The sequence below is a fragment of the Trachurus japonicus genome, chromosome 19 (genome assembly GCF_045865225.1).
Source record: "Trachurus japonicus isolate A0001 chromosome 19, Traja_1.0".
Classification (NCBI taxonomy): Eukaryota; Metazoa; Chordata; class Actinopteri; order Carangiformes; family Carangidae; genus Trachurus; species Trachurus japonicus.
In genome coordinates, this window is record NC_140925.1 from 3,849,714 (window position 1) to 3,864,779 (window position 15,066).

General features: G+C 43.6%; 1 protein-coding gene across 1 annotated transcript; it reads left to right on the forward strand.

Annotated features, from left to right (window-relative positions):
* Positions 1-1,758: 1,758 nt before the first annotated feature.
* Positions 1,759-13,798, forward strand: LOC146967163 (proton channel OTOP3-like). The gene is made up of 9 exons (XM_085761735.1): positions 1,759-2,317; positions 3,666-4,052; positions 4,700-4,836; positions 6,011-6,069; positions 6,184-6,335; positions 8,213-8,496; positions 11,003-11,422; positions 12,689-12,862; positions 13,585-13,798. The coding sequence occupies exons 2-9, from the start codon at positions 3,695-3,697 to the stop codon at positions 13,753-13,755; spliced, it is 1,755 nt and encodes a 584-aa protein (XP_085617861.1). The 5' UTR covers positions 1,759-2,317; positions 3,666-3,694; the 3' UTR covers positions 13,756-13,798.
* The last annotated feature ends 1,268 nt before the right edge of the window (positions 13,799-15,066 follow it).

Consider the following 15,066-nt stretch of genomic DNA (forward strand, 5'->3'; position numbering starts at 1 on the left):
AGTATGAGTTCTTCTTGTATGTGGTGTTAACTTGAAATTGTCCTTTACAGTCTAATTGACCCCCTGGGCTGGTCAAAGAGTACACTTCATTTTAATGTGCTCATTCCACTGTATCAAAGAGTAACAAGTGTGTACTAACACAATCGTTACATATACTAAGTTGTGTAACAGCACACGTGGTACACTATCGAAGACACTGGTTATTGCAGTTAATGTGTAAGAACTGAGGTATCCCAGCAGGTACACTTCATTTGAATGTGCTCATTCCACTGAATCAAAGAGTAACAACGGTGTATTAACACAACTGTTACATATACTAAGTTGTGAAACAGCATACATGTTCCAAGACTCAAGAGGGAGGAGGAAGATTAATGGAAAAGTTGCCCAGGCAACATGGGTTGTGGTTTCACCCATTTTTCTTGCAGATGTACCCCTTCCCCAAACAGAGAGGCCACTTTGACAAAGTATTGTAACAAGCATTTCTTATTACAAGTGTAACAAGGACCTGTAAGTACACCAAAATACACCATGTAATTACAATGTAAGTACATGTTATTACATACGGTTACATAGGTAATTACACTGTAATTAATTAGGTAGATACACAGGAACAAGGACCCCTTAAAATAAAGTGTTACCCAGATGGGTCTTCCGACATTTGATGAACCGTGGACATTTACTGATGCATCCGGTATGTTTGATGAGTAAAGAGACTCTGATATTGTTGAGCAGACTTCACACCTGAGCTGCAGGTGCACAGCAACACAGACATCCTGTGATCATCCTCAGTGTGGTGATTAAAGCAAACACCTCTGACGGATTTATGAAAAATAAACAAATTTATTCATTTACATTGTGGTCACTGTCCATCGTCTCAGTCACGCCTCCCATCACATCCTCGGACCGGCTGTCACGGAGCATGAAGCTTGTGTTTTAAGGTGAGTTCACGTGAGTTCATCGACCCACGGACGAAATTCTGCTTTGTCTGTTCTGTGATGAGGTGAGTGTGACCTTACTTGTGCTGCTCATGACCTTTGTGATTCCTCCAAATACACTCACTGTTTTCAGTGGAACAACTTTCTCTCCAAGCTAACCCTGCCAACCCACTCCCTGTGGAGTTCACCAAGTCTTTAAGTTATTTTAAATTCCTTCTTTAAGCTTTTCTTTTTGTTAAAACATTTAAAAGCATTATTTAATTATCATTCTATTGTTTTTCACTTCCTCTGTGTTAATGTCACACATTTCAGTAGCCTTGTCTGTATAAGGAAATGTCCTATATCAATAAAGTTAATTATTATTATCATTCAAAATGAAACTACAATTGTTCTTGTCTAGGTTTAATCTCTCTAGTGATAAAAAAAAGAGTCAAATATTGGAGGAGCAAATAAAATACATTTCTTTGCAAAGTGATTAATCACAATTAGTCTTCTGCAATTTCTGGCGGTTAAAAGAAACAGATGTAAACTCATATTAACCTTATAAAAAGGGGGCGGTGCGTGGCGTAGTGGTTAAGGCGGCCGCCCCATGTAGAGGCTACAGTCCTCACCGCAGACATTTCCTGCATGTCATTCCCCCTCTCTCTGCCTCCCCCTTTCCTGTCTATCTCACTATGTGCTGTCAAATAAAGGCAAAAACGGCAAAAAAATATACTTTAAAAAAAAAAAAACATATAAAAATACATTTCAACCTCATGTGGTTTCTGTAAGTGCACGTATTTTGTTCTAATTGAGCTGAAACGTGTAAAATAATCTTTGAATTAGACTGAAACTAAAACAAAAGGTCTCCTAGGTATCTAGGTTATCAGCTCTGACCGGACTATTAGCTGCTACTTGGAGCAGTGCAGTGATAAGACTGAGGTTACACATTTATAAATCAGTTCCTGGTGTGGGCCGTACTCAAACACTGACACGACATGGCAGACGGCCCGGCTGATAAAGACTTTCAAAGTAAAATAACGCGGCTGGCTTTAAGCAGCAGGTGACTGACTGACACAGTTTGTGTTGTGTTCAGGTGCGCTGGGACCATCAGGTAAAGTTTGTAGAGGTTAAAAAAAAAAGAGGAAAAAAAAAAAAGGTCAACATGAAAAGTCAACATGAAACCAGTGGCTTTTCATCTGAAAGGTGTGGTGGTATTAAGGTGCGGGATCGTGGCCACACCCACATAGTAGTGTGGGAAGGCAGATCCAGTCGACTGCTGCAACTTTTCATTTGCATGTCTTCACATGTCGGACGTTTCAGCTGAAGTGCGACGGCGGAGGAGACCGAGGAGGAACGCTGGGACCTGAATGGAAACAAGAAGAAGAAGGAGAAGCAGAGGAGTAAGTGAACACTGCAAAAATTCAAAATCTTACCAAGAATATTTGTCTTATTTCTAGTCAAAATGTAATTTCTAGTCAAAATATATCTAATTATACTTAAAGCAGAAGTAAGCGATATTTTTGTGTTAATATAAGTCTTAAATAGTTGTATCTTCCGACAGCAATCACTTACATGGAGTGTTTTGACCGAAACACGAGTCTCTCAGTCACTCTGCTCTGCTCTGAGTCGAGGAGAAAACTTTTCTCGTATCCTACAAGTTTTATCCAATGAGGAGAGAGAACGGCATGAAGGGCTGTGTGTGCAGCCAAGGGATGCGCGTGAATGTGGTGACGTAGGGACGAGGACCAATAGATCCATGACGAGGGCGGGGGCTGCTAACTCCATCGGCTGACAAGACGTTATGGTGCGTTCAAGGCAACTCGTAACTCGTGTTTTTCCGACCTGTGAAGTCGTACCAGTTCGATCTGGTTCGAGTTCACGGGTCGGAAGTTACGAGTGGCCGTTATAGTGACTTTCACAGGTAAAACAGGTCGGAAAAACGCGAGTTGCGGGTTGCCTGGAACGCTACAAAGTCGTAAGTCGTGACTTGAAGCTGTAATTTACGGTTTCAAAAGCCTGCCTGGAACGCAGCATTAGCGAAAACGACCGGACCACTTACTTCTGCTTTAATGCAGAAGTAAACGGAATATTTGTGTTAATATAAGTCTTAAATAGTTATATCTTCCGACGGCAATCACTTACATAGAGTGTTTGGTCTGAAACACGGGTCTGTCAGTCACTCTGCTCTGCTGTAAGCCGAGGAGAAAACGTCTTGTATACTTCCTTGTATCCTACAACCTTTATCCAATGAGGAGAGAGAACGGCATGAAGGGCTGTGTGTGCAGCCAAGGGATGCGCGTGAATGTGGTGACGTAGGGACAAGGACCAATAGATCCATGACGAGGGCGGGGGCTGCTAACTAACAAAGTTAGCCAAAACGACCGGATCGCTTACTTCTGCTTTGAAATAAGACTCATCACATTTAAAAAAGTAGCTTGTTTTTAGACCCTTTTTCAAAAAGATTTCAAGCAAATTTTCCACTTTAAATAAGTAGAAAAATCTGACAGTGGAGCAAGTTTTTCTTTCTTATTACAAGCACAAAAAACTTGCTTTCACTGGCAGATTTTTCTACTTGTTTCAATTGAAAATTAGTTTGAAACAAGTGAAAATTATCTAAAAACAAGTTAATTTTTAGGTGATGAGTCTTATTTTAAATGGAAAAAGATTAGTTTTGACTAGAAATGAGACATTTTGACAAGAAATAAGACAAATATTCTTGGAAATATTTTGAGTTTTTGCAGTGAAGAGAGTCTTTAGAGGGAGTAAACAAGGTCGGTATGGATCCTGATCCTGGAGCCACAGAGCTGGATTCCTCCTGGGTGACTCGCAGAAATGAACCTGATGATCAGATCCAGAACCAGGATCAGGACCTGGACCCAGTGCTGGTCTGGGTCCCCAGCGGGAGGCGCCTGATCTCCGGTCTGCTGGGGATGAATGTGGTCCTGCTGGGGGCCGCTCTGCTGGCCGGTCGGGCCTTCAACCCCGAGGGGCTGAAGCACCAGGAGCCGCTGGTCTTCGTGCTGCTGCTGATGGGGGTCGGTCTGGTCTGGATGCTGTGGTACCTGCTGTGGGCCAGGAAGCAGCCTGGCGTCAGCCCACACAAAGACCACCATGCCGGGGGGATCACCGTCCTCTGTAAGCTCCCGTGCAAAATCATCATCATGATGACTAGATTTTAGGGGTGTAATGGTACACACAAGTCACGGTTCGGTACGGTTTCGGTACAACAGACACTTGAATATAAAACTAAAATCTGTCTTGTGTTATAAAAGTAGAAAAAAAATTGAATATAAAATAAAACAAGTGGATTTGGGGTGTTAGAATACCATTCATTAATTCTAGAGGGGAAAAACTTGCACTTGACAACTGGCAACTATTTTTTTTTTTTTTTAAAACAAGAAACTAACATCAATGTTGGTTTACACAGTTAATTTAGACTAGATGCCAGTTGCTTTGGTGATGTTTTTGGTCCTGTCTGTGTTCATGTCAAGAGGCTTGGGATAAGTTGTTACCATAGCATTTTTCCTTGCACCAGTGATTGACATGTGGGGTTTGAGGGTTTGGCAGCTTTGAGGCTCATTACCACCACCTAGACTGGAGTGAGGGCTCAACTTTTTTTAAATTTTTTTTTAATATTCATTCAGACGTATTCGTCGTGTGACTGTGTGCACCGAACCGTGACCCCCGTACCGTGACGGCACGGGACGAATACATATACCGGCATTACACCCCTACTAAATTTACTGAATATTTTACCGACATGTCCCTGTTTCCTGTCCCAGTGGTTCTGGTTCTGTTCGCCGCTGCCAGTCTGCTGCTCTATGTCTGCAGGATCGGTTATTTACTCAGCGTGAGGGAGTGTAACCCTCCTGCCAAAGTGCTCTCGCCATTCATAGAGGCTCCTTTTCTCGTGATGCAGGTAATGATGTTTGTTTTCTGCTGCTCCTTCACTGAGTCAATAACAAAATGCAAAAAAAAAAGAGAGAACACAATAAATAAAAAAGTTAGGGTTAGTAGAAAAACTCGAACTTTGGTAACTCACAGCTTTGAACAACAGTTAGGCCTGTAACATGCTGAACAAGTGGATACTTAGGGCTGATTATAGGATAATGCTAAATGTAAAAACAACATGGAAATCTTTCATAATCAAGCACAGAACTTGCACAATTTTGCCAGAGGTTTGAAATGTCAGTGACAACAATACTTTAACATTAGCACCATAACTGGTCAAACCAGACTAAATAAATGAGAGACAAAAACAGTGTTTGTTTTTTCTGAATGGAGGACGGTGTCTTTTATGTCCATTATTTCATGATATCACCTGACAGATTTTTTATTTTCTCCATATTTTGATTTCTTGTTGAGTTTCCATTCAGGTGATTTATGCACAAACAACATGAAACAGGTGGATGGAAAAACATGGTTCAAATGTTTTGTCTAATTATAGCCGCTGCTAATTTCACTTTTCATACAAGATTTAGTGGTGAGGTAAAAATTATTATTCTTTAAACTCATGCATCTTATTTTTGCTTAACAGGGGGTATTTGTGGGTTTTGTTGCATTGCTGCATCTAACGTTAACATCAGCTGAAGCTCTACTGAAGTTAGCATGCTAACCAGCATGCGCCTCATCATTTTCCGATACCGAGTCACTGTTGTGTCCAGTTTACTCTAGTTGCTATGACGACATATTATAACCTCTTGTATGTAAAATCAGTGATGGCTGCAGTTTTTGTCAAGTAAACACAATGATAATGTTTACTATGTAGCATTAGCAAAAGTTGTAAAGAAGTAGCATGGTCTCAATTAAACAAACTCCAACATTTCATCCAGAACCTCAAATAAAAATGTGGAAGATTAAGGAGCACCTGCTTCAACAGAATTTAATCATTAAACAGTTAATCAATGATATAACGGCATAATGAGCTACTTTAATTTAGCCTATTTGGTTCAGTTTTGAAGGCAAAGCACAAAACAAAGAAATGGCTCATTATTTGTTTGTCTCCTAAAACTTTTTTTTTTTTCCTCTGTTGCTCTTCAAGATTTGTATTATTGACCTAATCCAGTCTCTTACAGTTGTGTGCTCTTTTATAGACATATTTACTGTGGGATCACTCCAAAGACTGCATCCACAGACACAAGATAATCACCAGGTGCCTCACTCTAATAATTATATACATTTAACACTAGTTTATATTAAAGGGTGATGGTTGTTTTTAGCTTCAGATGCATGTTGTGTTGTTGATAAATGATATATTTACCTGCAGGTCGGGGCTGATGGTGATCCTCTCTGCTGACCTGCTGCTGTGGCTGAACGCAGTCACCGAGGACTCGATCCACGAGGAGATCGAGTTAGAGAAGGCGGACAAGCTTCAGTTCAGCAACGGCAACTCCTCTGAAGCAGACGCCTCTGATTTAGGTGGTGCTCATTTTTAACACCCTACAGCTGGAAGTAGGCTATACCTGCAGAATTTCAAAATAAGGGCACATGGGTCCTAACTTTAAAGCAGATATCAGTGGAATGTTTTTGTTAATATAAGTCCTAAATAGTCCTATTTTCCGTCAGCAATCACTTACATGAAGTATTTCAGCCTAAACACGAGTCTCTCCGTCACTCTGCTCTGCTGTAACCCGAGGAGAAAATTTTCCTTGTGGGATACAAGTGTTATCCAATGAGGGGAGAGAACGGCATGAAGGGCTGTGTGTGCAGCCAAGGGATGCGCGTGAATGTGGTGACGTAGCACGAGGACCAATTGATGCCTGACAAGGGCGGGGGCTGCTAACTCATGGTGCGTTCAAGGAAACTCGTACTTTGTGTTTTTCCTTCCTGTGAAGTCATACCAGTTCGATCTGGTACGAGTTCACGGGTCGGAAGTTACGAGTGGCCGTTATAGAGAACTTTCACAGACAACAGGACGGTAAAAACACGAGCTACGGGTTACCTGGAACGCTACCAAGTCGTAGTTGTGACTCGAAGCTGTAACTTACGGTTTCAAAAGCCTGCCTTGAACACAGCATTAGCCGAAACGGCCGTGCCGATGATATCTGCTTTAACAAACTAAAGGCATGCAGCAGAGATGAGAGAGATGTTCACTTCACACAGATCCAATTAGAAATGCAAATGATGCAGATCAGCACCAGAATTCAGAGGCTTTTATTTCTGACCTATGAACTATGAAGCTCAGAGCTATGATTGGTTATGGCTGAGTTGCACCAACATGATTTAATTAAATTAAAATGAGCTCTAATCAGAGTTGAATAAAAGTAGGTTTAAAATCATTAAAACCTCTCTTTAAACTCTGTTTAGTTTTTTTCATGGACACTTGGTTCCTGGTGATTCAACTTTAAATAGGTAAAACTTGAATTAACTGAACTGAGTTTCATTTGAAATGGTGCAATAGACCTTTTGCTAAAATTTTTAAATCCAGATTAATTCAATCTCTCTGGTTTGTTGCACATAATTAGAATTTAAACCAGGATTTAATCTGGTTTTAAAAGTTAAACCTTGTGATGAAGCAAAACTTTCCCTGAGGAACTGTCTGAACAGATCTTTGGTGGAAACCTTCAGGACTTGTCCTAGTTGGGGGAGTAGATGCTTTGATGATCATTAAAGGGATAGTTCAACATTTTGGCAAACTGCAGTAGGTTCGGTGCAAGTTATTTTTAGAACCGCCAAGCCGAGCGGCGAGCTGCTTAGAGCTACGCTACGGAGGCTCATGGGATTTCTTGGTTTCCCTCATCAAACTCATCAAATACACAATCCAACAACTCCAAAATGCTCTGGTGGACAAGTTGTGACCTGCACATTCACCACGCTATGAGATAATAACAGAACGTTACCTGACAGAGTTGTTTTAGAGGGAAATTCATGCAAAACCGCTGATGCGCGTTGCCTTCAGGGACAGTTTTTCATCAAGCAGTCTCTGTATTTCCCTCTAAAACAACTCTGTCTGGTAACGTTCTGTTATAGCGTGGTGAATGTGCAGGTCACAACTTGTCCACCAGAGCGTTGTGGAGTTGTTGTTGTTGGATTGTGTATTTGATGAGTTTGATGAGGGAAACCAAGAAATCCCATGAGCCTCCGTAGCGTAGCTCTGAGCAGCTCACGGCTCTGCTCGGCCGTTCTAAAAATAGCTTGCACCGACAATTAAAGGTAACGAACCTACTGCTATGACTATAGCGATTATGGCAATGGGCCAATTTGCCAAAATGTTGAACTATCCCTTTAAAGAGAAACATCTCAGGTTCAGTCCCAGCTGTCTTGTGCTCTACGCTGTAATCGTTGTATTTCTGCAGGTAACTCCTCCACCCTGTGTCGGTGCAGTGCCAGCGCCACCTGCCTGGTCTTCAGGAAAGGCTTCGAGATCCTCTACCCCTTCACCATGGAGTTCTACCTGATGGCCGGCTGCATGGTCTACGTCATGTGGAAGAACGTGGGCCGCAGGACGGACCCCGCCGCCGGTCACCACGGCGCCCAGAAGCTGACCCTCCGTGTGGTCTACCGGGGCGGGGTCGTCTACGGCCTCGTGTCGGGAGGCCTGGTCCTCGCGGCCGGGGTCACGGTCTTCATCCTGTACCAGGTGTAGTGTATTATACACCTTAACTTTCTTACTTAAAGGGACAACGAGGAGTTTCTATTTGGTTATAAAAAAGTCTCACGTTAATGTGGATGAATCTCCGCTACCCACACTTGTTAATGGGCCCATTTTCGATAAATATATCGTTTTGTCTCTATCATTATTTTGTTATTATTAGTGGTGGTGGAAATGCTGGTCGAGCCGACCAGCGTTTCCTTACTTTCGGTTTCGTGGCGCCGCTGAATCGCCGTTTATGGTCGGAAATACAACGGTATGTGATCGTCTTCGAACCTCTGACTTTAATTCTTGATGAATGAAAACATGAGTCTGTCTTGCGCCGGTCAAAGAAATGTACGGTGCGCGCGGAGGCTCATAAATGTAGTGTGAAAACGCTTCGCTTTTCCAAAACTCCTCGTTGTCCCTTTAAATATCTTGTATTGTCTTATGTTCTTCTTTGTGTGTGTGCTTTCTCTGAACTGAAGGAATGTGTGAACTGATGCTCTGCTTCATGGGTTCCATATCCTGCCTAGAAGCAATTTGGTCTGTTGGAAAGTTGATGATTGTTTTGTTTGACCTAAAGGCTGAAACCTTAGGTCAAGGGCGATCTTCTTCCGTTGACCTATGGTAGCCCAAAAGTTATCGATTTGGTCAAGAGGTTAAATGCCAGAAAGTAAATGATCCAGATCAAGGTTGTCTTTGTTGATTAGTTGCATTCCTTAGTTTGGAGAAGGTGGAGTGTTTGGAGTTAGAAACATATATAAGGTCAGAGCTTTGGGCCAGTAGAGAGAGATCTCATTTTGGACCAGAGATGCTCCAGGATTCGACATTTTTGTACACTGTTCTTCTTCTCTGCTTCCTCGACGGAAGGCGTGTCAGTGGGATTGAGGAGATCCCACTCAGTGGCAAGGCACCAGGGGTGGATGAAATCCGCCCTGAGTACCTCAAGTCTCTGGATGTTGTGGGGCTGTCGTGGCTGACACGCCTCTGCAGCATCGCGTGGCAGTCGGGGACAGTGCCTCTGGACTGACAGACCAGGGTGGTGGTCCCTCTCTTCAAAAAGGGGAACCGGAGGGTGTGTTCCAACTATCGGGGGATCACACTCCTCAGCCTCCCGGGGAAAGTCTATTCCAGGGTGCTGGAGAGGAGAATCCGGCTGATAGTCGAACCTCGGATTCAGGAGGAACAATGCGGTTTTCGTCCTGGCCGTGGAACACTGGACCAGCTCTACACCCTCCGCAGGGTGCTCGAGGGTGCATGGGAGTTTGCCCAACCAGTCCACATGTGTTTTGTGGACTTGGAGAAGGCTTTCGACCGTGTCCCACGTGGCATCCTGTGGGAGGTGCTCCGAGAGTATGGGGTCGGAGGCCCTCTGCTGAGGGCTGTACGGTCCCTGTATGACCGGAGCAGGAGCTTGGTTCGCATTGCCGGCAGTAAGTCAGACCTGTTCCCAGTGCGTGTTGGACTCCGGCAGGGCTGCCCTTTGTCACCGGTTCTGTTCATTATTTTTATGGACAGAATTTCTAGGCGCAGCCAAGTGCCGGAGGGGGTACGGTTCGGGAGCCACTTGATTTCATCTCTGCTTTTTGCGGATGATGTTATCTTGTTGGCTCCCTCGAGCCAGGACCTTCAGCATGCACTGGGGTGGTTTGCAGCCGAGTGTGAAGCAGCTGGGATGAGAATCAGCACCTCTAAGTCCGAGGCCATGGTTCTCGACCGGAAAAAGGTGGCTTGCACCCTCCAGGTCGGGGGAGAGTTCCTGCCTCAGGTGGAGGAGTTTAAGTATCTTGGGGTCTTGTTCACGAGTGAGGGGAGAATGGATCGTGAGATTGACAGGCGGATCGGTGCAGCGGCCGCAGTAATGCGGTCATTGGATCGGTCTGTCGTGGTGAAGAAGGAGCTGAGCCGAAAGGCAAAGCTCTCGATTTACCGGTCGATCTACGTTCCCACCCTCACCTATGGTCATGAACTCTGGGTCATGACCGAAAGAACTGGATCCCGGATACAAGCGGCTGAAATGAGTTTCCTCCGCAGGGTGGCGGGGCGCTCCCTTAGAGATAGGGTGAGGAGCTCTGTCACCCAGGAGGAGCTCGGAGTAGAGCCGCTGCTCCTCCACATCGAGAGGAGCCAGCTGAGGTGGCTCGGGCACCTGTATAGGATGCCCCCTGGACGCCTCCCTCGTGAGGTGTTCCGGGCATGTCCCACCGGGAGGAGGCCCCGAGGAAGACCCAGGACACGCTGGAGTGACTACGTCACTCGGCTGGCCTGGGAACGCCTTGGGGTCCCCCCGGAAGAGCTGGAGGAAGTGTCCGGGGAGAGGTAAGTCTGGGGATCCCTGCTCCGACTGCTGCCCCCACGACCCGACTCCGGATAATGCGGTGGACAATGGATGGATGGATGGATGGATGGATGGATGTTCTTCTTCTTGTTAATAAACTCCTTTTTTGAATACAAACGAAGACGTGTCAACGGTGATCCCTTTTTTTCATCAACACATCAATATACCGCACAGGTGTGGGTGGGGCAGCAGCAGCAGCAGCGCCGCCTCGCCGCCTTCCTCGTGTTCTACGGCTACCACCTGGCCGTCATGCCCGTCATGTCGCTGTGCTCGCTGGCGGGGGCGCTGGTCCACCGGCTGGAGGAGAGGAGGAGGGCTCACGATCACGAAGGAGGAGGCCGCAACCCGACCCGGAGTCTGGACGTGATCCTCCTGGTGGCGGCGGCTCTGGGCCAGCTCGCCATCTCCTACTTCTCGCTGGTGGCGGCGCTGGCCCTGGGCACCGGCGCTCCTCTGGCCGACCTGGAGCTCTGCTACTCGCTCCTCAGCCTGCTGGAGCTCGTCCTGCAGAACGTCTTCATCATCGAGGGCCTGAGCCTCCCCCGGCACCCGAGCCCGTGGGCCAAGAGGAGGCAGAGGAGCAGCATCTTCAAGGTACCTGCACTTCAACTACACAAACACACTACTGCAAAAAAACTCAAAATCTTTCCAAGAATATTTGTCTTACTTCTTGTCAAAATGTCTCATTTCTCGTCAAAACTAATCTCTTTCCACTTAAAATAAGATTCATCACCTAAAAATCAACTTGTTTTTAGATAATTTTCACGTGTTTCAAACTAATTTTCACTTGAAATAAGTAGAAAAATCTGCCAGTGAAAGCAGGTTTTTTGTGTCAGATTATTTCAAGTGAAAATATGTTTGGAAGAAGTAAAAAAGTGTCAAAAACAAGCTACTTTTTAATGTGATGAGCCTTATTTTAAGTATAATGAGATTTGTTTTGACTAGAAATGACATTTTGACTAGAAATAAGACAAATATTCTTGGTAAGATATTTGAGTTTTTGCATTCAGTGTCTGGTCAAACTGGTGGGAGAAGGTTTTATTTCATCTCAACAATTACTTCATTTCATTATTTAAAAAAAAACTTGTGCCGAAATGGCGTCTTCCACTATTTTTTTCACTATTCTCTACCGACTACCTACTAACTCAGTCTCTCTGCGAAACTTGCGAAGACACATTGCTGGATTTTTCCATTTGGGCTGCCGTACAAACATGGCGGCGCAAAATGGCGACACTCTTTAAAGCAAGACGCTTGCTATACAAAGAACACAAAGAAGAATTATAACATTGCGTTCACACCGAGTGCGAGTAAAATATCCGCCTCGCTCGAGTTTGTAATCTTATCGCGCAAAATTTTTTTGCCTCGGGCCCGGTGTGAACACACTGTAAGGCCACGAAAACCAAACAAATTTTTATTCTATAGCGATTATACACTTATACAAATATATTCATGGGTAGTATGTTCAGATTTTGCCAATAAACCTTGACAAATATTACACACTGGACCTTAAAGAGTTAAAGAGATCATGTCAACGTCTTCACCCGAGTGTTTGGTCAAACTGTTGGGAGAAGGGTTTGATTTTATCCCAACAATTATTTCATTTTGTTTCATTATTTTGTCCCATGCATGGACATCATCAATTGACAAAATGAGAGTATAATTAACAAATTCCATGCTAAGATGAAGAAAATGTATTTTCCTGAAATTCAGACTGGATGTTCTGCCAAAATACTGACAGAAAACTAAAGAAAAGAAAGCACATGCAACTCAATTATTATGGCCAATGGCTTCCTTGTTCCTAATAAAAAATAAATAAACAAAGAAATCATAACAAGAGCAACTATCTGAACTGCCCCACAGCCGAAGATGAAGGTTCCTGCACCAGCAGATGAGGGGAAGAAGACGACGACCACATCTCTGCTGGAGGGAAACACGTCGGCTCCCCCTGCTGGTCAGGTGCATGATGGGAAAGAGTCCTGGAGTAAAAGAGTCATACAGGAAATCTGTGCCTTCCTCATCCTCGCCAACATCATGGTAACAGCATGCAGTGGTGGACAGTAACGGAGTAAATTTACTTGAGTAGCTACTGTACTTAAGTACATATCCAGAGGATTTGTACTTTACTTGAGTATTAGATTTTTTTAGTTAATTTCTAGGAAGGCTGAAAAAGACTCGTTACTTTCAGGTCTGCTCTTTTTTTTTTCTTTTTTTCTAAAATCCTATTGGACACAAGCTGTGTTTGTCAGAGAAGGAAACCCTAACCCCTAAAAGCAGCACATCAGTGCAGCTGGTTTCAAAGAGTTCATTCTCAGAAACAAGAGTTAAAAGGTCCTTAAAGTCATTTAGAAAAAATCTTAGTAATTCATTGATGTGAAAAATAAGAAATTTACTCTTACTCTTACTTTTACTTAAAGTACATTTAAAAGCATGTACTTTTGGATACTTAAGTACCTTTAAAAGCAAGTACTTTTCTACTCTTACTCGAGTAACATGTCGACTGAGCTACTTTTACTTGTAACAGAGTAAATTTTGACAAGTAGTATTTGTAGGCTACTCTTACTCAAGTACTGGGGTTGAGTACTCTGTCCATTTCTGCCGGCATGAGATTGTAAATAAAGTTAAAACACCTTCTTCTGTCGTGTCGTGTGTTCATATACCTGACTGATGATCTCCTCCTCCTCCTCCTCCTCCTCCTCCTCCTCCTCCTCCTCCTCCTCCTCCTCCTCCTCCTCCTCCTCCTCGTCTTTGTCTTCCAGCTGTGGGTCATCCCGGCCTTCGGGGTTCACCCCCAGTTCGAGAACGGCCTGGGGAAGCAGTTCTTCGGCTTCAGCACCTGGTTCGTCCTGGTGAACCTGGGTCAGCCGCTCAGCGTCTTCTACAGGATGCACTCGGTGGGAGCTCTGATGGAGCTGCTGCTCTCAGCCTGACCGCTGGGAAACACTCACTGTTGTTCACGCACGTTTAGAAATTATTTAAAGCAGAAGTAAGTGATATATTTGTGTTAATATAAGTCTTAAATAGTTATATCTTCCGACAGCAATCACTTATATAGAGTGTTTGGTCTGAAACACAGGTCTGTCAGTCACTCTGCTCTGCTGTAAGCCAAGGAGAAAACAAATTGTATACTTCCTTGTATCCTACAAGCTTTATCCAATGAGGAGAGAGAACGGCATGAAGGGCTGTGTGTGCAGCGAAGGGATGCGCGTGAATGTGGTGACGTAGGGACGAGGGCGGGGACTGCTAACTCCATCGGCTGACAAGAAGTTAGCCAAAACGACCGGATCGCTTACTTCTGCTTTAAGTTTATATGATACGTCCAAATGTCTGTGGACACACACAGATGAACTCTTGAGCTTCATCTTCGACCTGACGTCACAGCTGGACCTCGCTCTTGCTCTTGCAGCTGAGCAGCTCAGATACAAACGCTACAAGTCCTGCACTTTAAATGCTAAGAAGTAAGAGTAAACAACATTTCACATTAGATTGTGTTAATGCTTCTTCGGTGTTTTACTGTTGTTGCTCCATGTTATTCACATTCAGGCTCTGAGGGGGCGGGCAATGATTACTAAGAGATGCAAATAGATAAAAAGAATTAGATTAATCTTGTTTATGATAATTAGGAAATATTGAGTCATTCCACTGCTCATAAATGTATTTAATTTGAACTGTGTTTAAAGTTGAGAGGGGAAATTGCACTTACATTGGCATGCAAAAGTTTGGGCAAATGGTCAAAATGTCTGTTAATGTCGACAGTTCAGCAAGTGGAAGATGAAATGATCTCCAAAAGACATAAAGTTAAACATGAAACACTCTTTTTCAATATTTTAATCAATATCAGTGTATCATTTTACTTTTCTACAATTATTTAAGAGTGAAAAATGGAAACAAAGCAGCAGCCTGCAAAGGAATGAGAAACCCAGGAGACTTGAGCTCTCAGATAACTTTGTGTAAATAGTAAATATCTTGTCTGATACCTTGGTCACTGTGATAGTTTACTACTAACTATGCAGGGGATAAGATTAAAATAAAAAATAAAAAATAATATTGTTTAAAATGTAAAGTGAATGTGTCATCTGTAACTTTATGCCTTTTGGAGATCATTTCATCTTCCTCTTGTTTAACTGTTCACATGAACAGAAATTTGACCAGGGGTGCCCAAACTTTTGCATGACACAGTATATAAGGAGGAGCTGTCTTTTTTCCACTACGTTTTTTTGTGAAGAAGATTGTATTTTGTA

Excerpts from the sequence above, each read along its gene's own strand:
- LOC146967163 (XM_085761735.1), top strand. The coding sequence starts at position 3,695 with ATGGATCCTGATCCTGGAGCCACAGAGCTGGATTCCTCCTGGGTGACT. Across the intron at positions 4,053-4,699 it reads CGGGGGGATCACCGTCCTCT|TGGTTCTGGTTCTGTTCGCC; the intron begins GTAAGCTCCCGT and ends TTCCTGTCCCAG. Across the intron at positions 11,423-12,688 it reads AGAGGAGCAGCATCTTCAAG|CCGAAGATGAAGGTTCCTGC; the intron begins GTACCTGCACTT and ends ACTGCCCCACAG.